This window comes from Poecilia formosa, unplaced genomic scaffold (assembly GCF_000485575.1).
Source record: "Poecilia formosa unplaced genomic scaffold, Poecilia_formosa-5.1.2 Scaffold90, whole genome shotgun sequence".
Classification (NCBI taxonomy): Eukaryota; Metazoa; Chordata; class Actinopteri; order Cyprinodontiformes; family Poeciliidae; genus Poecilia; species Poecilia formosa.
The window spans coordinates 795,602-819,180 of record NW_006800029.1 but is presented as its reverse complement, the minus strand read 5'-3'; the positions used below and the strand labels follow the sequence as shown (position 1 = coordinate 819,180).

Genomic DNA, 23,579 nt, shown 5'->3' with positions numbered 1-23,579 from the left:
TATATATATATATACTATATATATACTAAACCATATATATATGTTTAATTTTTGATTTTTTGTAATTTTTTTAGCAATAATAAAAAATAGGTCAGATTTAGGATCTACTCTGCGCTGTTAAACTTCACTAAGCATCGGGAAAGGCCCCGTGTGATGTCATAGCTTACTCCACTGCACACGCTTTTTTTACTGTAAAACAGAAGAAAAAAAAATCTGCAATTGAATTGTAGGGCTTGAAGTCTTTCAGAGAGCCAACGCTGCACTGCGTTCGAAGACTGAATAACGGAGCGCCTACATATCCCATGATGCCTCAGCGCGGACCGAACACCTGATTGTCAACAGAGAAAAGCAATGTCTGCCGTTAGCGTGGAAGGAAGGCTTACTAAGATGGACAACGAGGAGAAAACTTGCTCTGTTTCCAACAGGTACTCCGCTTTCAGGGTGGGGTGTTAGCCGTTTGAAATTTTGGATTATTTTTGCATTTTTATAAATTGTTATAATATATTATTTCAGCAATAGTTAAGCATCTTCACTGATGCTATCTCTCACAGTGTCCTTTCCATTAAACTGACACTTATAATAGCTGCTAGATTCTAGGTAGAATTTTAGGTACATACAAATTCCATATACAGTAACCCGTCGGAACGTCCATCGTGTCCCATTTTACACCAAGTGGCCCCCTTATATAGCTTTATATTTTGAAACGTCCGATGAGCTAACAAGTTTTAGAGCTAACATGCTCTAAAACTTTAACACGTATAACCTAGGGGCATACATTACGGTAAGGCACTGACCACAGTCCACTTTAATTTAGGTTTTATATGGCGATACAAATTAATCTTTTTAATATTCCGGACACGTATTATATTTGCCCTGTGTTCATGGTTACGGAATGAAAGAAATTCACATTTTAATGGCCAATAGTGTAATTTAAGGTACACGTGCTATGCCGTGAAGAAATTGTCTCTGCATCACACCAGCATGACGGTTGATCCCATGAAGTACCACCAGAGGGCGTTGCTGATCAGTCCACTGCAATAGCATAGTACCATACGTCCCTGTTCCTGCTCATTTACCGAACAATCACAAATATTAAAACCGCCCTCAAAAGGGGATCGAACATGGAAATGACTTGTTTACTGTGTACAGTTGAAAAAGGGCAAGGACTGAATGATTTTCGACTCCACAGAAATCTAACATTGTGGTGCTGGTCAGAGTTAAAGGAAAGATGAATGTTGCTAAAAACATGCCATTGCTGAAGGAAAACTTAAAACTGGGACAAAACTGAATATGAACAAGGTAAAACTGTTTTACAAAAAAAAAAAAAAAGGCGTTAATGTCGCTCTCTATCAAAGTGGATAGAGACTTAGTCCTAAGTAAAAGTTGGTACTGACTTTAGAGAGCCTAATATTTATTCTTGATGCACTTGTAATGGTTTTACTTGTAAAAATAAAATGTTCACTCCACTACTTTATGTTGGTTTTAGGGATGGGCATTTAACAAATTCTTTATCACTTATTGTGAGAAATGTCCTATTGTGAGAAGGATGTAGATTTATCTTTGAATTTGAAAATATGATTATTACAGTTACTGTGTGAAGCTTAGTCGTACTATATCTGGCTGCTTTTCAAGACCTGTATTTGTGTTTGTGTTTGTGGGGCTGCAGTTGCTGTGTGATGCAATGTTACACATTTGCCTAAAACAAAAGTAACAAATAGTTCTTATCATTTTTATCACAATAGTACCACAAAATATGCTAAAACTTTGAGTCTGTATCGCACACATCTTGCTGGTCTTTCACAAAAACACCAATAAAGTGCATTGAAGTTGGAGGCTGTAAGTGGAGTATTGTTACTTTTGCAAGCCACTGTAGGGACATTCATTTTGCGATGACACTTTTTCACTTACAAAATAATATGGCATAAGAAAAAGTATTCAAAATGCCTTTGTTAAAGTTTTTATACAAAACTTGTAAGTCGCAGTGATTGATTTTAGATGAGTTTCGCGCTCTCCCGTGTCTGGTAGCTCATTGAAAACCTTGGTTTTTCTAGATGATCAGCCTATTCTTGTTGTGTAAAAATGTGTCTGACTCATACCTAAACAGAATAACAACAGAATGCATTTCTGTTGTTATTTCAGACTCGATCTGAATCATGACTTCAGTAGAGATTCATATTTTTCCCAGGCTGCCTCCGCTGTGTTAGAGTTGGCTTTGCGTCTTTGTATCCACAGAGAGTTGGTTGAATGTTTGGCATAGCAACTAACTGGAGCTTCTTGTTTCAGTGTGGCTTTCTTGTGCTGCAGCTGTCTTCAGCCTGCACTTTAAAGCTCTGGCCACGGCTCCATAACTGTGATTACAATCAGAGGAATCCCATTGTAGTTTGATCAAGGAAGAAAACAGAAGCTGGATGTGTGTAGTACAGTCAGAATACCCATAGGGGTTTGACATGTTGGTTTAAAGTAAATCTGTTTGCTTCTTTATTTCTTTCTTTTATTTTTTTGTTCTTAATTGCATCGATTTTCAATAAATATATAAATAAAGACTTAATATTTGCTTTGCCTGGCCCAGAAGGAGTGTAAGGGTGTGACTTGCACATTGCCAACGGCCGTCCTTCAGACTTTCAGCTGATTGAGCAGGAGTGTTGGGTTTCATCATGCTGTTTATTCCCTCCGTCCTCAGTGGGAGTGAAGCCTGGGAGGAGGCACAGCTCTGTGTGTGTGTGTGTGTGTGTGTGTGTGTGTATGTGTATGCGTGTGCGTACATGTGTGTGTTTTTCAGTGGTGCTGACATCTCCAGTCTCTGAGTAAGGCAGAGACGTAGTGAGTCTCCGCAGGGTACAAGCACATCACGTCCTCCCCGCCCTCCTCCTCCATCATCCCCCTGCCTTCCCTCCTTTTCTCCCTCTTGTCACCTCTTCAGCTCAGCCCGAGGCGTCTCCTCTTTGGATCCAGTCAACATCAGAGGACAACAGCAACTACCTGCTTGTCTATTCCTTCTTTAAAAGTTTCCTTGTCTGTGTCGCTTTTCTCCGGTCGCGCTGCCCCCCACCCCCCCACCTCCAGCCACGTTTTGCGTCACCGACTGTCCAAACTGTTTATGAGACACGTGTGTTTGTGCCAGTGCTAGGGAGGTATGGCTCTAACCTGATGCTATTAATACAAACTAATGAACATAATCTGGAAAGGGGTAGGTGATCCTCTTAGATTTGCTGGCTGGACAGCCAAAGGGGAGGAGCAGAGAAAGAGGAGGGAAAAGCTGTGCTGCAGTTTCACTCTGTCGTTTTCTCCAACAACCAAGCTGTGGACTCTTCCTCTGTCAAAAGGAAGGAGAATCTGAAACCTAAACACATGCTTTAAGTTTCGTTTCTCACCCAAGTTAATACCCCCTCATGTCTCCAACTCCTTAGTGTCTCTGGATGTTTTGCAACAAGGGGCGTGGTGGTTGAACGGTGGTTGAACAGTGTTACTGTGCTCCGATGTATTAAAACTATTACCTGTTGGCAGAAGTGTTGAACTAAAACACAAGCAAATCCGAAATAGTTTCTCCTGTCATGAACACTATACCAGCTTACTCAGGAGCTAGAATATCTGGCTGTTGGACTCTAAGATCTGATGGCAGGTAAGTGTCTTATTTATTCATATATTTTCAATGTTGACATCTTATTTTCAGGTTCTAAAGGAGCCTTTTTTTTTCCTCTCCGATTGTGGAACAATGTCTTGAGCTGTCTTTTGAATCAAATTGTTATTGTTTATATGCTGAGAAGATCTCCGTGGAATCATGTGACTGCATCGTCTTACAAATCAACTTTGTTATACAAATTGAGGCAAGAAAGGCTCTAGCTTGTTTTTTTTTTAAATAATTAAATGTCAGTTTATGTTTGGCATTTTTATGCATTTCTATGGATATTTTAAAATTGCTACCTTTTTTTTCCACATGTGCGCTCCAAAAAGTTTTCTTGTTTACCTGCAATCTGACCTTTTGTCCTTTTTTTTCCCCCCTCCTCTCAAAGCTGCATTCATGGTGTGCACTTTGCATTTTGGAGCAATGAGCAAGAACATGATTCAGCACCATCAGCCAGGCTAATCTATTATGGCACCGTGGTTTGGCTTTAACTGATAACCCAGTTTGAGCGAGCCGCGTCTCATGTGTAGTTCTGTCTGTTGTCTGAGTACACTCCTTGGGTTCAACCAGGTGAGTCTGATGAGATAAGATAAAATCTTCGCCAGTTTCTCGTTTGCTTCCCGACCGCTTCCTCACTCTACCTGAGGAACTATGTGATCTGAGTGAAGATTTTAGAGGCAGAGAGTTGACTGGATGACGGCAGACGTCTTGGAATTCCTCTCTTATAGTCTGTGGTTATGGCCTCTGGCTCTTTACAGTCCTCTCTGGGTGAGGTGTGGATGTCTCGCATACTACAGTAAGTGTTGCTAAAAACTGGGGGCTGGTTAGATTTGGGGGGTTTTTTTGTCAAAAATTGGAGTTTTTTTTTCTTTTGCAAAAAAACTTAAACATGAAATTAAGAGTAGTCAGAAGATTTACTTGTACTGTTTTGCGCTTTCCTAGGATTTGATTACTTGACAATATTCGTTTAGATTTTGCAATATGTTTATTTTTTTCCAGTAGTATGGCTAGTATGACAGTAGTTCTTCTATTAAAGCTGAAGAAACACTTCTATTCAGCAATTAGCTGCTGCATTACTTTTGTTCTGCAAAGTGAAGCAGCTTTATTTCCACTTTTGACATTCCAACTCAGTTTCTGTAGACGCGTTATTTTGATGAGTCACAGAGCCCTTCCTTCTGTGCTTCTCTGTCTTGCAAAAAGATATGAATGTCCATTGTGTTTGCTCTCAGTAGTTCATGCAAATTCACTTTGTGCCTTTGTCCAGTGAGAACCTTGTGTCTAATTTGAATCAGCTTGTTGCCATTTGTTTATCGTCTTCATTACTGGGATGATGCCTTTTGTTCAGTTGGACAACTGACTGCATGACTCAGCAGTTATTAGTAAAGCTCACTGCAGGGAGAGGTTATAGATTTCCCTCGTCTTTGGCTGTCGATCAATGATCTGGGTTTTTTTGTTTTAAAGAGCCTTCCCACTGCATGATGCTGTCGGTCGATGGATGGAGCTAAATGCACAGAAGTCTAGCAGAACAACCAGTGAGAGACCGTAAAGTCTTGGGTGGAGGTTCAGCCAAATCCACTCTGGAATGATTTAGATCCAAGCACATTCCTGGTTTTGAATGACCTGGACTAGTCAAAGTCCAGAAATATGGCTACTTGACTTTGCGTTATATGTTTTCTGTCCAATCCAGTTGAGTTTGAGCTACTGTATTTTGCAGAATTATGTAATTCCAACCGTTGGTTCTACTAAGTGTCGCCCAATCAGCCTGCTCCACTTAGTGCTGCTCTCTCGCATAAAATCCCAATAAAACACAACAAAGCTTGTGATTAAGTCTGAAAAGTTCAAGGTCAATGAATACGTTTTAAGTCTTTGTGTATGTGCTCTGATTGAACAGTTGGATCCATTTGAATGAATTGATCCATTTGATTGAATTGATCCATTTAATTGAATTGTCTGAGCTGATTTATACACACAGGTCTCTGCTTCCATCTAAAGGGATCTTTGGCTGTCTTCTTATTTTTTGCAGCAATAGCTGTAGACAAATTTTAAGTCTTTTGTTAACCCATTTTTATCTCCAGGACCTAAAGTTGTATATGAACTTCTTTATCTGTTAAGCTTTTATCCCAAATCAGCCGTAAAAACGCCCTTTTTACCTGCCGCCTTTTCCACAATGGTGTACAAAGTTCACTTGCTGAAGATGTAAAAAATAAACTAAACATTAACCAATGGCTGGGGATACAGTAGGTCATCGCTGGTACAGTCTGTTCACTGTCATTTAAGTGGACCATTTTCATTATGTCGTGTTTTTTTTTTTTTTTTTAATGCTCTAAACGCTTACGCTGGGATCTCTTTTGTGTTTGCTTATTATTTAAAGTGGAGGCATTGAGGGATCGCTGGACCGGCTGCTGCCCTCTGTCAGCCTGGGTCTTTCTCCCAGGAAACGGACCACCAGCCAGTGTAAATCCGAGCCCCCGCTGCTGCGCACCTCCAAACGAACCATCTACACAGCTGGCCGCCCACCGTGGTACAACGAGCATGGAGCACAGTCCAAAGAGGCCTTCGTCATCGGTAGGAAACTGCAGAGACGTAATCTTATTAAGATTACTTTCTCATAGCAGCGTAGCACAGTATATATTTTGGGAAAAGCACTGTTCTCCGTGGTCCAAGTGTTTTAAAAAGTAAATTTAATCATTTGCGTTCTGACTGAGATGTTTCCTTGCTCTTACCCTGTGACAAAACCTGAAGTCCCATGATGCATTTCAGCAGCCAGTCTGATTGGGAGTTCAGCTTTCCTCATGAACCGACCGAAACAATTCCATCCTGAATCTGACTTGTTGCGTGTTTGTGGCACATAGATCAAATCTTTGTTGTGTTTTCCATTACTAACTCCTCCATATAGGAAAATATATAACTACTGAGATTTGCTTTGTCAACAGGGTTTTTTTTTAAAGTTGCCAAAATCTGTTATTGATAACTGTCAGCAGGGAGCAACATAACTATAACAACTTAGCTGCTTCCTGCAAACTGTAAAGAGAAGTTCGTTGCACAATCTCGATGGAAAACCAATGAAGTCAAGCAGAGTCACAACCACCGTATTTAACTTGCTTCAGATAATCAAAAAAATAAATGAGGCTTATTGGGTAATATATTTAGTGTCCTATGTTTTGCATAAAGGTTTTGAATTTCATTTCGGTAATAAAAAGAAAGTGAAAAATTCACCTCTTAACCATTTTTCTAAACTGTCCTACCTTTATATCTAATTAAAGTTATATGTATTTTTTTTTCCATTTTCAATTAGATTTGACAAGTTTGACCTAATAGTCATACTTAATAAGAATTGTACTTTGCAGAAACTAACACTGATTTACTTTTCTGTACATTATATTCCTGTGATGAGTGAAAGCTGTATCCAGACTGTTGATCCTCTTCTTAGCTGCATAAACAGCAGCTGATGTAAAACGTACACATAGCATACAAACAGAGCCCGATTTCATTGGGTTCTGACCCGAATTGTTTACTACGGTGTGAGAGAACGCAGGCCAGAAAGAGCTGGATGTCAGTGAAAGTAAGGCAGGAAGTGAGAATAACTCCTACGCTTTGCTGCCTCGATGCTTCACAACCTGAGAGGTGCAGCTGAGTGTTTGGATTACTCACACACTCTTAAGTGTCAGCAAGATTTGGACATTTTGTTGGTCGATAATCAACCCTGAAATAATTTGAGAGCATCATCACGGCAGCAGTGTCTGCTAATGCTTTATACATTATGAGGTAGATTCGTATCATAAGACTGTTTGGCTTTTTATGTTGGAAAATAGTACTGTCACAGTTAAAGCACTTTTAGTTTCCTTGTTTGGCAGATATGTCGTTGCTCTTTTTTTTTTTTTTTTTTTTTTGCTTACTAAAGCTTTAAAGTTTTAATTAAAAAAAAAAAAAAAACGTCCATATTGCTAGTTCTGGCATAGTAATATTTATGGGGCATCCACTGGTGTCTGGCAATAATTTCTCAATATAATATAAAACAATAACCTGATGGAAGTAAGGCTCATGCTTGGTTTACAGTTAGGCATGATATTAGAAAGTCATGTAGTAGTGATGTATATTTTTAAGTATTGCAGCTTATCAACATTTTTCTCTCACTTATGTTTGTTTTCTATCATTGGAATATTTTCAGCTCTTTCTGTGACCTTTAGTTTTCACCACACTGTGATCAGTTTGGCTGCATTGAGGCTCCAAACCCAACAGGCTGGAAATGTTAAGCATGCAAAATCTGCCACATTTGGAGTAATTGCTAATAAAGATTATGTTAAGAACATTAGTTTGTAAAATCAATATTCCATGCGCTGATATGTGCAGCTCTTGTCTTTTATTTATTCTATAAATACATATCGTAACGTCTTTTTTTTTTTTTTTTCTTTTTTTTTTTTTCTTCAACTTATCCTGACAGGTCTTTGTGGAGGCAGCGCTTCAGGAAAAACCACAGTTGCCAGGAAAATCATTGAAGCTTTAGATGTTCCATGGGTTGTTTTGCTCTCAATGGACTCTTTTTATAAGGTATTTATAATGATGCAGCGTGTCTGACATGAACCGATGTGTGTGTGTGTGTGTATGTGTGTGCATATCTACATTTGTTTGTATAGTTTTCATCAGTGCAAGTTCATTTAGACTGAAGAAAATAAAACCATAACATTACATTGAAAGATTTTTGGTGCCTACTCGCATCAGGCTCCCCTAAATCCTCCCACTGGCCTGAAGGACAGAAATATAGTGGAAGAAAAAGAAACCAAAATATAATTCAGTTTGAATCCTGAGGGGGGAGGAAAGAGGAGTGACAGAGGAGAGGGAGAAAAAGAGTGCACTGAAGTTCAGTTAAATAAGAGACTTCATTTTTACCCCTCTACAAGTTCGCCCACGCTGGTTGTGTAATCCTTTTCTGCAGGGGGTCATACCCGACCAAGGACTAGCACCGCTACAGCTTTCAGCCTGTTTCCTCGCTGCGCTAACAGGGATTTCTTTGTACATTAGAGACTTCATTTTTTTTTCTGGTGGAGTAGCTTACAGCCCACACAGAGCGAGGAACATCAGTTTATCATATTAAGTGTGTAATCAGCTCACTTAAGAAGGAGGTGTCAGTGTTCAGAAACTGCCAAATAGCAGGTCTGGGCTTTTCAAAGCACAGTTAGCCTAAGGGCACACACACACACACACACACACACGCATACATACAGAGACAGCACCTGGTACAGACGTCACAGTGGCGCATGATGTTTTACTAAATTTAGGTTCCTAACTTCGACTGCTCTTGAAGGGATCAGTGTTTTCACACAAGCATGTGTATATCATGTGGCAGTATTTGACTGTGTATGATTGTGATGGTGAATTGCAGATATTTTTATTTTTATTTTATTTTTTTATGAAATGCTTTCAGTTCTTTCTTGCTTAAACAAGAGAAACACAGGCTAATTTTTTACAGTAGAAGTCAAGCTGTGCTGAAACGATGTGCCTGTCCTCAGGTCCTGTCCCCTGAGGAGCAGCTGCTGGCAGCCAGGAATGATTATAACTTTGACCACCCAGATGCCTTCGACTTTGATTTGCTGACACACACCCTGCGCAAACTCAAACAGGGCAAAAGTGTGAAAATCCCCGTGTATGACTTCACAACTCATGGGAGACAGAAAGAGTGGGTAAGGACGACCTAGCGCAGCTCGGCCTGTTTTTATGAGCTTTTCCACATTTTGTCACGTTGCAAACAAAACTATTTTAATGGGATTTTATTAAACTTCTTACATATCTTACAAATGAAAACCTGGAAAAGTGTGTGCGTATTTGCATGCGCTCCACAAACCCGGCCTTTGTGGAGCAGTAGCATACGGGACTGCATAAAGTCCCGTATGCAGTTTACCACAAGCCTACGGAGAACAGAACAAAAAGAAAATGCTGGACAAAAAATTCCCAAAGACTAAAAGTAGCTCCTATTAATGACATTTTAGAAAAATCTTTTTTTCTGGATTTTATGGAATTCTTAGAATTTCACCTCGATAAGGTAAAATTAATTCCCATAGCGCCTTAGGTTTTTAGAGAGCTCCTAACCTCATGAAATGCTGGGAGTGTTGAGGAGGACTTTTAGTTAGTATAAAAGTGTCTTAAGAAAGATCAACAGAAAGCAGAAATATTGCCTATAAAACGGATAAAGCCATAGGCGTTGCTCCTCTGTCCTGTTTGGTTATGTGTCCTTTACTTCCCTAATTTGTAATGATCAAACAACTTTATAAAAGCAAACAATCCCAGTAAATTGTTGACAGCTGAGCAAATACCATGTCATCTATCTGATAGATGACCTAGTAAAATGACCGGCACAGCGAGGAGCCGTGGCAAACCACAATGACGATGGGAAAGTAAATAAGTTGCCATCAAATGTGTTGATTCAGTGTGGCAATTAATTCATTTTCATCATCATGACACATTTTTCTTTATCCAGTCTAGAGTGTATGATTGGTTAATTTCTATCAACAAATTATTGTTTGTTTTTTTTAGTCTTATTTTGTTTTGTGTATCCACCAATCACAGCCCCTAGTAGACAGCATCATATCTAGCTGCAGCTGCATCAATCACTTAGCATCAGCCACTCTAAGCTAGGACTCTTAGCAGGAATTTTTTTAGGCTAAGCTAAGAGCTCTCTGAGAGGAATACTTTTTCCGCGTTGCTCATTTTTCAGCATTTATTCAAACTTACTGAGATATCACTTCATGACTCTGATCTGTCGTTATACCACTGTTTCTATGGGCATTTAACCTGAATGTTTTGTGTCTGTTTTTCACAGAAAACTGTATATGGAGCTAGTGTCATCATCTTTGAGGGAATCATGTCTTTTGCAGATAAAGCCCTCCTTCAGGTACGGCATAAATAATTGAAAAAGCTTGCTTTAGTGTATTTTGTATTCATTTCTCACAAGGTCTTTTAATTACACATATATATGCATTTTGTAAACAAATGCAGAAACCTCATAAGTATGCACATGTGGGCTGATATAGATGAGCAGAGAATTGCAAAGATAAATTTGCAAATTTATCTAGATTTTCTAGATTTTTTTCTAGATTTTTTTTAGCTGTTAAACATCACTCATTTAGTATGGATATTCAAAAAGTTTCCTTGATTTTTCTCTTTTTCATTGTTGCAGGTGTTTAAATTCTCCATACTTTAACTGTTATTTTATATGGGTCTCTTACTGAAGTAACATATAAAAATATTTAAACAAACTTTGCCAATTGCAAGCTGTGCATTCATGATACCTTTATTTTCTTATAATTAAAAATGAAACATTATTTTTATGTAACAAAGTTGCATTTTGAGTCACAACACAAATTTTTAGGTCACGTCACCCTTTGTTTCTGCATTATTGGACTTTTTCCAAGAAATCTAAGTTTAATCAACTTGTAGTAGTTTTTACCTCGGAGAATTTCACCATAATTTTTATTAGGAAATATAATTCAATGAAATCTGAAATCTGAAAGGAGGTGAACTCACCACCAACCAATAAGATCCTCAATGTCGTTTTACTTCATGTTTATCGGCGTGAACTCAGCCAAACATTTCTAACTGTGTGGCGCGTCCCGGCAGCTGCTCGACATGAAGATCTTTGTGGAAACCGACTCCGACATCCGTTTAGTGCGCCGGCTGCGGAGGGACATCACGGAACGAGGCCGAGACATCGAGGGCGTCATCAAACAGTACAACAAGTTTGTGAAGCCCGCTTTTGAGCAGTACATCGAGCCCACCATGCGCCTGGCGGATCTGGTGGTGCCACGTGGTGAGCGCTTACACACACTGACTGCATGGACTAGTTCAGAATCAGATAGAATCAGATAAAGGTCAAAGCTGTGGTCTAAAAGACAAATAAAGCCTGAAACTACATTGACTTCTGCTGTCATCCTGTCAGGCGGTGGAAACATGGTAGCCATCGACCTGATTGTGCAGCATGTTCACAGTCAGCTGGAGGAGGTAAGAAGGGTGATGAGATATTAAAATAGATTTCAATAGAGCCCCGCTCCTTTTCAATTTTTCCATCTTGTTTTTTTTTTTTTTTAAGTACTACTTCCTAACTATATGCACTCTGTAGAGTTGTTTTTGCTCACGCCCATTTTTATATTTAGCATGCAAGGGCCATCACGCCCTCTTGTGGAGGATGACTGAACTGCCTGAGTGTTAGTGAGGGTTTTGAATGTCTTTGGATTTGTATCCTTGACTTTCTCCTGCTGAATTTCACATGTTTAGAAGACCTGCACTTAAGAGGGAAACTGCTAATTCTGCTTTGTGTGTATTTGGATTGATAACACCAAAAAAGGGACATAAATCAAGCTGATCAGATGGCTTAATGAACGCTGTAGTGGTTTAGCGACTGTAGATTTCAACACAGTTTACGAAGAGTTCAGATTGTTTTCCAGTCTGCTTTGGTCATCTTTAAAAATGACTCCATGTTCCTTATTGTCTCTAAAAGGAAATTAAATTAAAAGCAGGCAAAGAAAGAGGCAAAAATAAAAACAATGCAAATGTAAAATAACTGATCGAATGCTTTGTTTAATAACCAGATTCATTTTCTCATATGGAAGCTGTGCTTAGGATGGTTGATTCTATCTTAAGTGATGACTTGCAGCAAAATGGCACCAACAGAAAAAACTGACCATGACGTCCTGTTATATTGGTGACGGTTTGTATCTCAGAAGAAGTCCGGTAGCTTTAAGAAATTGGGACACAAGGAGCAAGTTTGTCATTAAAGGCTTGACTGCTTCTTTCTAGATTACACAACCCGTGATCCCACCAATGATACGTTTGTTAAATTGAGACGACATATGAAACTGACTTTTGGTTTTCCTGTACCACTGCACTAATTGCAAGTTTTGTTTGTGGGGAGCACTTTTTTGCCGTGGCGTAGTTTGCTTTTTTTTTTCTTTTATGTCCTCCCTACCACAAACACAGTATCACACATGCTGCTGATGGATTGCTCTCTCACTCTCTCCCCCCCCCCCCCCCCCTCCCCACCCTCTGTTGCTCACAGCGTGAGCTCAGCGTCAGGTAGAGTGGCCTTTATCCTCTATGTCTTTCTCTCTCCGACATCTTCCCAGTTCACCACTTGCTTTAGCTTTCCACTTGAAGGGACCGAAAACGCGTCGAGCACAAACCAACATGTCTTCCTCTCCGTCGTGCTGGCTGCCAGGACACATCAGCAGGCGGTGCTGTTGCATCTTGTATTAATGCGGAATTAAGCCGTCCACTATGTAGTAATATGTTACGGAGCTGTGCAAAAAATATCCATACGTTTTGTCACGCTACAACCACAAACTTCAAGTCTTCTTTCAGAAGGTGGGAGAAAAATCATATTTTCAAACTTTTTTTTTTGTTTTTTACACATAAAAAAAATCCCTTTATTCTGGCACCCCAAAATAACTTGCAGCGCAGCCAGTTGCCTTCAGACGTTGCTTCATTATAAAGCGCATATCTGTGTTTAATCTAATCTCGGTATATAATAAAGAGGTCTTTGGATGCCTCAGAGCTTTGTTAGAAAACAATCGGTATCAGTTCACACAGCGGACAAGTCAGAGATGATGTGAAAGTGTTTAAGCAGAGGTAAGTGCTAAACTAATATGCAGAACTTTGAACACCTCATCAAGCACTGTTCAGATCATCATCTGAAAATGGAAAGAGTGTGACGCAGCGGTAGACCTACCAAGACGTGGCTGGGTAAGGAGAGATTAAATCAGAGAACCAGCCAAGTCGAGCTTCAGAGATCCACTGGGAGAATCATTAGTCAGGATAATTAGTCCCGTCACTTCCCAAATCCAACCATAATGGAGAAGTTGAACAAAGAAAGGCATTGTTACAAAAAACAATCCTACATAGCATTAGACTAAAATTAATTACTTTGGCCTACAAGTTCCTTAAGAGTTGAAGGCTGCAAAACAAAAACAAGAAAAACCCAGAGACCAGGGCAGAAGTCAGTCTCCAAATACGCAGAGCTAGTTGTCATGCCACAGAAGACCCACAGCTGTAGCTTCAACAATAGCTAGTCCTTCAAAGTATTGACTCAGGGGGCATGAAAACAAATCCATGACACAATTTTCATGTTTATTTGTTTGAAAAACATGTCATTTTCCTCCCACATCGCAATAATATTTAACTTTTTGTTCCAATAAAATCCCATAAAAACATAATGAGAACTGTGGTTGGAATGTGATGGGGGGGGGGGAGTGAAAAAAGTTAAAGGGATGTGATTGTTTGACGACTGTGCAATCTGAATCTGTGGGCCAGTTCCAAATCTATTGAAACTGTAGTTTAAAAAAAAAAAGTTTAAACGTGGTGCGACGCAGCCAGCACGCGGCGAAAGGTGTTGGTTTTTTCCTCTCTTTATGTTTAAATAAGCTCACACTCTTCCTGACGCCTGTGCCTAAAAATACGGCCATGAAGTCTGAGCAACTGACCCCTCCTTTAAGTGGCAAAAATAGCAGAGACGGAGGGAAAGAGACTCTTAACAGAAAGCAGAGAAAGAGAAAGGAAGCTCTCGCTGCACCTATTGTTGATTATCACATACCTCAGCCACAGAGAAAGTTTCCAATACCCTACTACAAAGCAGCGAGTTTTTCCATTGAATGTCGGCCACAGTACATGAGGCAGACAGAGAAAGGAAGTGAGCTCGGTGTCTGTCTTTAGACACAGGATGTGCTGGGGCCTGTGAGCTGAAATACCAACCTTTACTGTTGTACACGGTGAAAGAGTGACAGCCGCACCAGCGCTTGTGCACCGCCCACGCGTATACACACACTGGATGCACATGCAGATATCAAAATCTGATCCTAAAGGCGATACTTCTGTTTTCTGCTGTATCTGTAGGAATCTGTGAAAGCATGGCCTGTAGCTCTAGGCTTTCATTATGTTAAGGAAAACATCAACTACTGAGGTTTTGTTGTTGTTTTGTAATTGAAATGACAATTTGACATATTTCTACATAGTCGCAGCTGTCACACTTTACACTGTCTGATCAACCTTCATCCTTTCATTCACCTGATGTTGTGTCTCTTCTCATTTGTCTTCTCTTATCTGTTTGTCTTTTCTTTGTCCCCCGTTCTGTGTGATTGTTGTCTTGTCAAAAAAAAAAAAAAAAAAATCTCCCCTTAGAGGAAACTTCGCTGGGATATGTGAGCAGAGCTGCTACAATCTTTCTTTCCTTGCCTTTGGCTAATCTGTAATGTTTTCTGATATTTTGTAGTGTCAGCATAACTGCATCACTGGGTGTTTATGACTGTGTTTCTGCTCCTCTGGAGATCAAAATCAACCAGTTAGTTTTTCAGACCTAATGTCTACGAGTGGTTAAGCAGAGACCAATTAAAAAAAAAAAAAAAGAACACTTTCAATTCGTTTTTGTGTAAAGGGCATATATCAGTTTTCCTTTTCTGATGTGTGGTGTAATTGTGTTACTGAAATAGAGAATTAGCTAGGAGAGAAAAGGAAATGGCATGAAGGAAAAAAAGCCAGTGTCGGAAACACACTTGCTTAGCAGTAATGGCTTTTCATCTGAACTGCATTTGTAGAGGTAGCAAAGTCTCCAGCTCAAATTCCAGTTGTTAAAGTAAATATTTCCATGGGTATCTATCCACAAAGGTGAAGGAAGAGTCTAGAAATATTGTCTGAAAGAAGTAGCTTGGAGACGTAGCAAACCACCACAATACAAAGGAATTTAACAAACTCTGTGACGAACTTTGTATGCCTGAAATTTACCTTCGTACACCAATTACTGTCATTCCAAACAAAAAAGGATCGAGAAACATTCAATTGTTGTTGTTACGTCCTCCTCGATTTTTTGTTGCTATGATGCTCAGAGGATGTGAATACAGATGCTATATTGTCATCCGTATATATATATGGCAGCTTCTTCTTGAGCTACAGCATAAAATTTGAAAGACTTTTCTAAATTTCTGATTTACTTATCAGCTTTGAAAAACAAAGAAAGTGTTGGCTGTGGATGGTTTTCACGTTACTTGTTGAAATATGGCGTTATATTCCCTTTAACATGATTTTTATTTATATTATTCTTACAAATGATATTCAAAAGAATATTTTAGATTTCTTTGGATTTGAAATGTTTTTTGTTTTTTTTTTTGTTTTTTTTATCCATTATCACGGTCTCTGCTAAATCTGTGCACTCTACTGTTTTCTGTTGTTTTTATTTTTTAGTCCAGAGGTACTCTTGCAATTTTGTTTTGCTTTTCAAATTTTCTCTAACTACTACAGAAATAGATCTTTATTGATTTACTGTTTTATCTGCATGTAAATTCACCTGTGTGTGTGTGTGTGTGTGTGTGTGTGTGTGTGCGCTTTCTGAATATGAATACATAGTGTGTGTGCACGCCTCTGTGTGAATTCTACACGATTTCTGCACAAAGTCTTAATTGCGCTTGCATCCATTTGTGCTCGCACTCAAGTCTCTGTCCATCTTTCTTTCCGTTTTTGGCACTCTCACCCTCTGCCACCCCCGCTTTACTATTTGTTGCCGTGGTTACAGGGCAGCCCTGGCTTCTGCACACCAGGCCCAACCCCTCCCCCAGACCCTCAGCGTTCTGGAGAGCACACCCCAAGTCAGGGGCATGCACACCATCATCAGGTAAAAGCTTAAGGAAAAATACCCTAATGGAAGATTCAGCAGAGGAAAGCCTCTGCTGTCAGAATAAACCTTGTAACTCTTATTTTTTTACACTGATCATCTCATTTAGAAACAAGGAAACCAGCCGTGATGAGTTCATCTTCTACTCAAAGAGGTTGATGCGCCTGTTGATTGAGCGAGCGCTCTCCTTTCTCCCCTCTCAGGTTAAATACATATCAATAAATCAATTTATGCTGCATGGAGTCTTGAGTTGTAGAGTATAATAAGCGTAAAGGCAGCCAACAATCGGCTCAGGACGCAGTGAGAACAAAACACACAGATGGCTTTAAAATGCAAACAGTGTGAAAAGATAAAGACAAATGGAAAGATGAAGTTAGAAAGAGATATGCAGCCCGAGATGACCTGCAACACAAGCATGGAAACTTAGAAACTCACCACAGTGGAAAGTTTAAACCTTAATTCTGGGTTGCTGTGTGCATCTCTCACTCTCACTCACATGAGTTTCTAATGCCCCTTAGCGTATCCAAATGCATGTTCTAGACGTCTGCAGCACAGTACACAGCATTCTGAACAGCTCTGCGTTTATGCTGCGATGCTCTCCAATATTCACTCAGGTCCACATAGTGCAGACTCCCCAGGGAGAGGACTACGAAGGCAGGAGTTTCCACGGAAAGAGGGTGAGTGAGCTTCATTTCTGCTTTCTTTCCGATAGTCACAGTTTAAAGCCACTTAAAATAACTTTCTTTTTCGCTTACATTTTTTTCCCGCCCAAAGATTACAGGGGTGTCCATCCTGAGAGCTGGGGAGACCATGGAACCAGCCCTGAGGGCCGTCTGTAAAGACGTCCGCATCGGGAAGATCCTCATCCAGACCAACCAGGACACAGGAGAACCTGAGGTACAACGATCACTGCTGTAACACTGAAATAGATTTAACTGCTCTTATAAATCATGAGCATAAATATGAATCCAAACCAATTCAAGAGTATAGTAATTGTGTGGCACTATGAAAAGGTGCGTGTTTATGCACTAAGCTTGTAAAGTTGAAAGGAATTAAAAAAATATATTTTTCAAGATTTGTTTTGCTTGTTTTTATAATTGTGTTTTCCATGTGATGATAATAAAAAAAAACACTCGTTTCATAATAGAGCTCACTGTTCTGTTAAAATGTATTTCTTCATTTCATTATGTATTTATTTATAGCAGAAGATCTTTAGTTGTGTAACTTTTTAATGCATATGGACACCGAGTTGATATTAGTGAGGAGAATGTAACAGTCACTTCAACAACACTGCTGAGTCATGTTTTTCTTAAATTCTGAATAAATTGTTTAAAACTGTCATTGCTGTACCTTTAGATAACTTAAATTCGCTGGACGAGTAATTAAAATAAAACTTTTATGAATATAAAGTTTTCAATGAGCAGGTGTTTGAAGCGCTCCTAACTTTGACTTTTCGGAAGGTGCAGGGGCCCCGAAAATAGCAGCGGGTCAGTTATGTCACGTTTTTTGGTATTAACCACACACATCCTGTCTGCACATTTTCAGCTTCATTACCTTCGTCTACCCAAAGACATCAGCGAGGACCACGTGATTCTGATGGACTGCACTGTGTCCACTGGGGCTGCTGCCATGATGGCTGTTCGAGTTCTGCTGGTGCTGATTGCTCCGAAAATCTTCCTTTTTCTGCTTTCATTAAGCTGCATTCGATATTTAACCTGTTTTTTTTTTATTTATTTTTTTTATTATTATCAATTTCAGGACCATGATGTTCAGGAGGAGAAGATCCTGTTAGTTTCTTTGCTGATGGCGGAAATGGGAGTCCATTCAGTGGCCTACGCATTCCCACAGGTGAAAATCATCACCACAGCCGTGGACAAGAAGGTCAATGATGTTTTCCACATCATTCCCGGCATTGGTGAGTGCTGTTTGAATTTTTAGTTTTCCTTCTTGATTCTCACTTGTTAAGGTAATAAAGAAGTGCGTCAAAGTCGGTTGATCTGATCAGGGGAAAATTAGCCGATTCCAGTTTATAAAACGTCTTTTTATTCTGCGCAGGGAATTTTGGAGATCGGTATTTTGGAACGGACGCACCGCCTGACTGGAGCGACGAGGACTTAGACGAGCCCAGTTACTGATTGTTGCTCGCGATTTAAGGATTCGGGCCTTTTGGCGGCAATCTGAAGACATGCCTCCTCGTCTTTCTCCTTCTGACTGCGGCCTGCATCCTTCAGGGATCGAACAGGAAAGACATGCAAAATAATTAAAAACCAGGAAACGGGAGATTGCAAATAGACTAACTTGTAAATTATTGCATTGAAAAATCAATTGTGAACACTGTTGAGTGACTTTGCTGTTATGAATCCAAAATATTTTTTATTTGTACAGTTTGTAATGGAGCTAAAATATTTAAATTGTGACAATCTATAAAAAAAAGTGCAGTTTTATATCTTGCCTTAAGTCATGTACTGTGGACGACACAATTGAATGTGAGCTTGGACACTTTTTAAAAAAGAAACTGAAGCTTTTTGTTGTTTTTTTTAATTTTCTTTTTACATTTTTTCACCACATGCCTCCTTCCTTGCAACTTTCAGAAAAGTAAAATCGTAGCTCGAACCCGTCTTGCTCAACTTCCATCGCTGTGAGGCTTTTCTGAAGGATCATTCAATCGGAAAATGTGTGGGTGGGTTTTTTTTTTTATTTTTTATTTTTTTAGCTCTCTCGTTCAACCTTTTCCTTCAACGTGGATGCTGACCTAACCAGCCTAAAAAGGATGTTGAAAACCAAAGTTCATTATACAGCTTTAAGTATGTACTTGTGGAGTATATTAACGCTGGATGTCTGTCATTTACATCTATTTTTACTATGTATGAAGCAGCTGAGCAGGACAGGCGTGCATCTTTTTGTTGCTGTGGAAATGGGTCATGTGCATAAAGCAAACACTGATTAGGCGTGTGGTTTTTAACCCAGTAGGTGGGATTGGTGATTTGAAAATGATGGTATAAAAATATCCACAATGTGCCGAATGTTTTGATTGGGGAGCTTTATTGATAATAAACGATATCAATTTGTTTAAGTTGTTGCATTGTTCTTATTGTTGTAAAATATTCAGTTTACCTGAACTGGGGTCACACTCTGCAATATTGACCCTCACCAGTTCTATAGTTCTTATCTTGAAGGTCAAGTCGTTGAGATTGTAGTGTTTTTTATAATTTACGTTTTTGCAATATTGGCGTTTATTTGAAGAAGAAATGCTAAAGAGTACAGTAAAATGACTTTTTATTGAAAAGTGGAAAATACTGCATCATGTTAGTTGAACAAATGTCATATTTGCTTATCTCTGCTCCTCCATTTTGCAACCTGTTACTCGCCAATAAACTCTATCCGGACTGAAATCAAACGGTTGCATGCCGTTTCATACCCTTTGAGCGTTCTCGCGTTTTATTATGCAATCACCACAAATGTCAATGCGTTTCATTTGCACTTTTTTGTGTCAAACCAAAAATAAAGTATTGTGTTGTTGTGATGCTGACGGAAAATCATGCAATGTTTTCAATTTATTTTGCAAATAAATAAAAATCTGAAAAGCGTAACGGGCATTTTTATTCGATGCTTGAAAGGATGCGTACTTCTTGTATGCAAAGCAACTGATTTCCATTCAGATTGGGTCGAAGGTATATGTGGACATCAAGTTTTGAGTATTGATTTAAATCTGTAATAAAAGATTTAAGCCATTCTGGCATGAATATAATTTAATCCAAACCGTTCCACTGTAGCTCTCCTCCGGTCCTGCTGGGAGGTGAACCTCCACCCAAGTTTCAAATTTTTAGTGGTTTTTAACTTCTTTTTGTCCGAATTTCCCCATCTTACCTTTTCGTCCATGTCCCTGCTTAAGAAAAGCATTTCTACAACACGATGCTGCCATCGTTTTGTGTTTCCATTGTGATGACATTTTTAGGGTGATGGGGCAGCATTAGCTTTTCCTCCATACATGATGTTTTACATGTTGGCCTAAAAGTTCAGTTTGGCTGATTCTTAGCAGAGCACCTTCTTGCAGACAGTTGATTGGTTCCCTACATTACTTGTTTCAAACTGCAAACAGGATATAGCTTGTGACCTTCTTACATGGAGGCCAGATTTGTAGAGTGTCCCACTGAAATGTATGAACATATTCTCACACCTGAGACGTGGGTCTCTGTTACTATGAGCCTCACAGCTCCGTCCCTGATTCATGATCTCTATGCCTCTCCAGTCAGTTGAGGTCGGTGCGCGTTCGTGTCAAATATTCATTTTAGGATGATGGATTGAACCCTCACCTGCGAGATGATCAGGATGCTCTCCAACAACACCCCGAGGGCCTTGCAGAACCATTATACTAAGATTAAATTTAACACATTTAGAAAATATTTACTGTTTGACCTCTGAAGGCAATTTGTTGCACTGGACTTTATTTAAGGGTGTCAGAGTAAAGGAGGCTGAACACAAATGCACACTGCACTTTTCAGCAGTGTTTTTTTTTTTTTTAAATTTCCATCCCCTTCACAACCGTGCACTATTCTGTCGACCTTTCACATAAAATCTCACCACAAAAAAACCCCCAAAACATCATAGTTTATGTGATAAAAATGTGATTAAAGTTCAGTGAGTATGAATGTATCTGAAAGCAGCTGCAGGTAAATAGTGCAACAAAAACTGAGTTCCCCGAGCTTCCCTACAAAAGGTGAATTTTGCACTTGCATCACTTTTATAAAACAGAGCAAGTGAAATGCACCTCAGCAAATGCAACAGACTTAATATTAAGCCGTTCAGCACAGGCGCACATTACCTGCGCTACAGAGGAAGAACAGGAAGGATATTGTGGTTGTCCTCTTCTCATGGAAAGTAACCTCAGTATCTTCCATTAGTTTCCATAATTATCGCCCTGACAGCTGTCGAGACGTCAGTCACCATAAAATATGATTGGCACACATCTCATGAGGCTGAGAGACAATTACAAACTGCCGGCCTGCTGGGTGGGTATCGACACGCACGAAGCACGATTTTTCTCTTAGAGGGGAGGCGTGAGGGGGATGGAGAGCAGACATGCAAGAGATAAAAATATCAAACATTCAGCAGCAGCATTTTTTTTTTTAAAAAAAAAGAAAGAATTCAACACTTTTATGTGCAATTAAAAGACTTTTTTTCCAGTTTTGATTGATGTGCTTTTATTCAAATGTTAATTCTTTGAATAATTTCACATAGAAATCTCTTTCTGTTTCTATTTAGTAAAAGTGATCGCTTGAAAAGGAAGCATTGTTTAAAATAACAAAAAAAACAAACAAAAAAAAAAACAACAACCATGCAAAATACATGAAAACTATATGAATGAAGCTGTCAGTGGAAAGTTCAGCACCGGCACTGACAAACAGGAAGGTGGCGTGTCACTGTGTGTTTTGTTGCATCCCCATTGGTAGCACAGAGCATGATGAGGTCACAGCCTGCTGAAGACTGCAGGAGTGGCCGTTAAAACTCAGAGACCTGTCTTTCTTCTTTTCATCTCACATCACACGCTTTCAACCAGGTTACTCCTCTGCTCTCTTTTGTGTCTTTTGCTCTGTGCTTCACATGCCGGCGTCTACCTGCCTTGTCTTGAACTGTGGTGTGAGGAGCCTCAGGGTCTGCCATGTGGGTACGTAGCATGCTCTGAACACTTCCAAGGGTCTTAATTCAGGATTAGGCTTTGCGAAGGTACCATGATTACTGCAATAGCAATGTGTGTGTGGGGGGGGAAATAACTATGTTTTATGGCTGCTATTTGTTTGGTTTAGTGCGCAATCAGGCTGTGAGGGTGTAAGGGTTGGACATGTGATGTGATGTAGGCCAACGGAGAGCAGCAGCTCAGTGCTCAGAGTTGAAAATGAATTATTCAGACAATGAAGTATTTCTGAATCACATGAAGAGGGTTTAGATTAGCGTGTTTGAGAGGGTAAAGTACTATCTATCCCTTCTACCCCCCACCCCCTCCTTCTCCCTTCGCCCTCTCTCTTTGTCTGCGCGTCTCATCGTGCTCTCTCCATCTGCATAGTTTAATATGAGAGTAGGATCTCTGAGAGACTGGACAGTCCTCATCAAGCCAGGCCAGGGTGATTTAGATGTTTCCAGTGAGAGATGCAGTTTGTGCATTACGCTCAGATGGCTGAGTGTTTAATTGCTCTGTGAGTGCAGGTCAGCAGGCAACAGAAAGACAAATGTGGTGCGGTGCTTCAGAGACTGTGCATTAAGTTCTCTGAGATCGAATTTTAAAAACAGAAAGAAAAAAAAAGAGAAAAAGAAAAGCCCATCACCTCTTATCTCGCTTAATCGACCTTTATGATGGCATCAGACGCTAAAACTTAAAAACCATATCAATTTATAGGCACAGAGACTCATTTACGGAAAATGAGTGAAGCAATTAAGCAGAAAAAAGTTTTTAAAAAAAAACAAAAAACAGAGAGAATATCTTTTGATTGTATTTTTTAATTAGGAGTTTCCCACTTTTTTTTTTTCTTTTTCCCAGTCTGAATGATGATTCTTCCCGCCAAAATCTCATGCATTCAGCACAGACCTGAAACATTTTATCATGCTGGACAGGTGAATTATTCTCACATCTACTGAAGTTAGGTACATTTGTCTAAAACGAGACAAACAGTAGATAGTTTAGCAAAAATTTCTAAAACAAAGAAGATGCACCTTTATATGTCGGTCATAATAAGGTAGAAACTTGGCCTCGAAAGTGAAGAAAATCTGTCTGAACCATTCTACATTTGCAAAGATGTAACTAAACCAGTTTCTTTTATTTTTTTTTTATTAAGGGCTACACAGTTCCCGTTTTTTCACCCGTTGGATTTTTTCTTTTGTTTTGTTTTTATGTTTGTCAGGACATTTTGCCTTCCCTGTTGGACTCAGCGAGCTGAGGCTCACGGAGCGGCCTGACCGACACCACCGGCCGCTCTTTGACTACTGAGTGGTTCTTTCCAGGACTGTCCAACCTGAGAATGGTGATTTCAGGCTCAATCTCAGGTTCGTCAGCCCATGAAACGCCAACTCTCCTCAGCACAGTGTATGAAGAAACCCCAAAAGAGAAAATAAAAAAATAAAAAAAAAAAATAAAAAAATCCACAAAGCTGTCCAGACTGAGTGAAAAGCCTGAAAGCTGAAGTTTTACTCATTTTAAGATTAGGTATTTTATTATTTTGGTAAAAATAAATGTAGAGTTCACTTTACGTTTTGAAGAAAATGCTTGTCAAATAATACATTTATGCGATGATATAAGTTGTAAGCTCCTAAGAAAAAAGGTGA

General features: G+C 39.5%; 1 protein-coding gene across 5 annotated transcripts; it reads left to right on the top strand.

The window, feature by feature from the left end:
* The first annotated feature begins 316 nt into the window (after window positions 1-316).
* uckl1b (uridine-cytidine kinase 1-like 1b) lies at window positions 317-19,852 on the top strand. 5 transcript variants are annotated; one of them, XM_016674122.1, is made up of 15 exons: window positions 317-425; window positions 5,994-6,187; window positions 8,064-8,170; window positions 9,130-9,300; window positions 10,437-10,508; window positions 11,234-11,423; window positions 11,553-11,614; window positions 14,783-14,802; window positions 16,167-16,265; window positions 16,375-16,468; window positions 16,880-16,942; window positions 17,040-17,162; window positions 17,811-17,918; window positions 18,024-18,180; window positions 18,321-19,852. In XM_016674122.1, exons 1-15 carry the CDS (start codon window positions 352-354, stop codon window positions 18,398-18,400), a joined length of 1,614 nt encoding a protein of 537 aa, XP_016529608.1. In that variant the 5' UTR covers window positions 317-351; the 3' UTR covers window positions 18,401-19,852. The 5 variants fall into 5 exon arrangements, with proteins under 5 accessions (XP_016529608.1, XP_007557704.1, XP_016529609.1 ...); XM_007557642.2 differs by lacking the exon at window positions 14,783-14,802 and adding an exon at window positions 12,669-12,685; XM_016674123.1 differs by lacking the exon at window positions 317-425 and adding an exon at window positions 2,896-3,619.
* Window positions 19,853-23,579: the final 3,727 nt, after the last annotated feature.

Bases quoted from the DNA above. Each gene is read 5' to 3' on its own strand.
- uckl1b (XM_016674122.1), top strand. From the start codon at position 352: ATGTCTGCCGTTAGCGTGGAAGGAAGGCTTACTAAGATGGACAACGAG. The intron at 9,301-10,436 runs GTAAGGACGACC...TGTTTTTCACAG, and splicing joins ATGGGAGACAGAAAGAGTGG to AAAACTGTATATGGAGCTAG. The intron at 16,943-17,039 runs GTGAGTGAGCTT...TCCCGCCCAAAG, and splicing joins GGAGTTTCCACGGAAAGAGG to ATTACAGGGGTGTCCATCCT.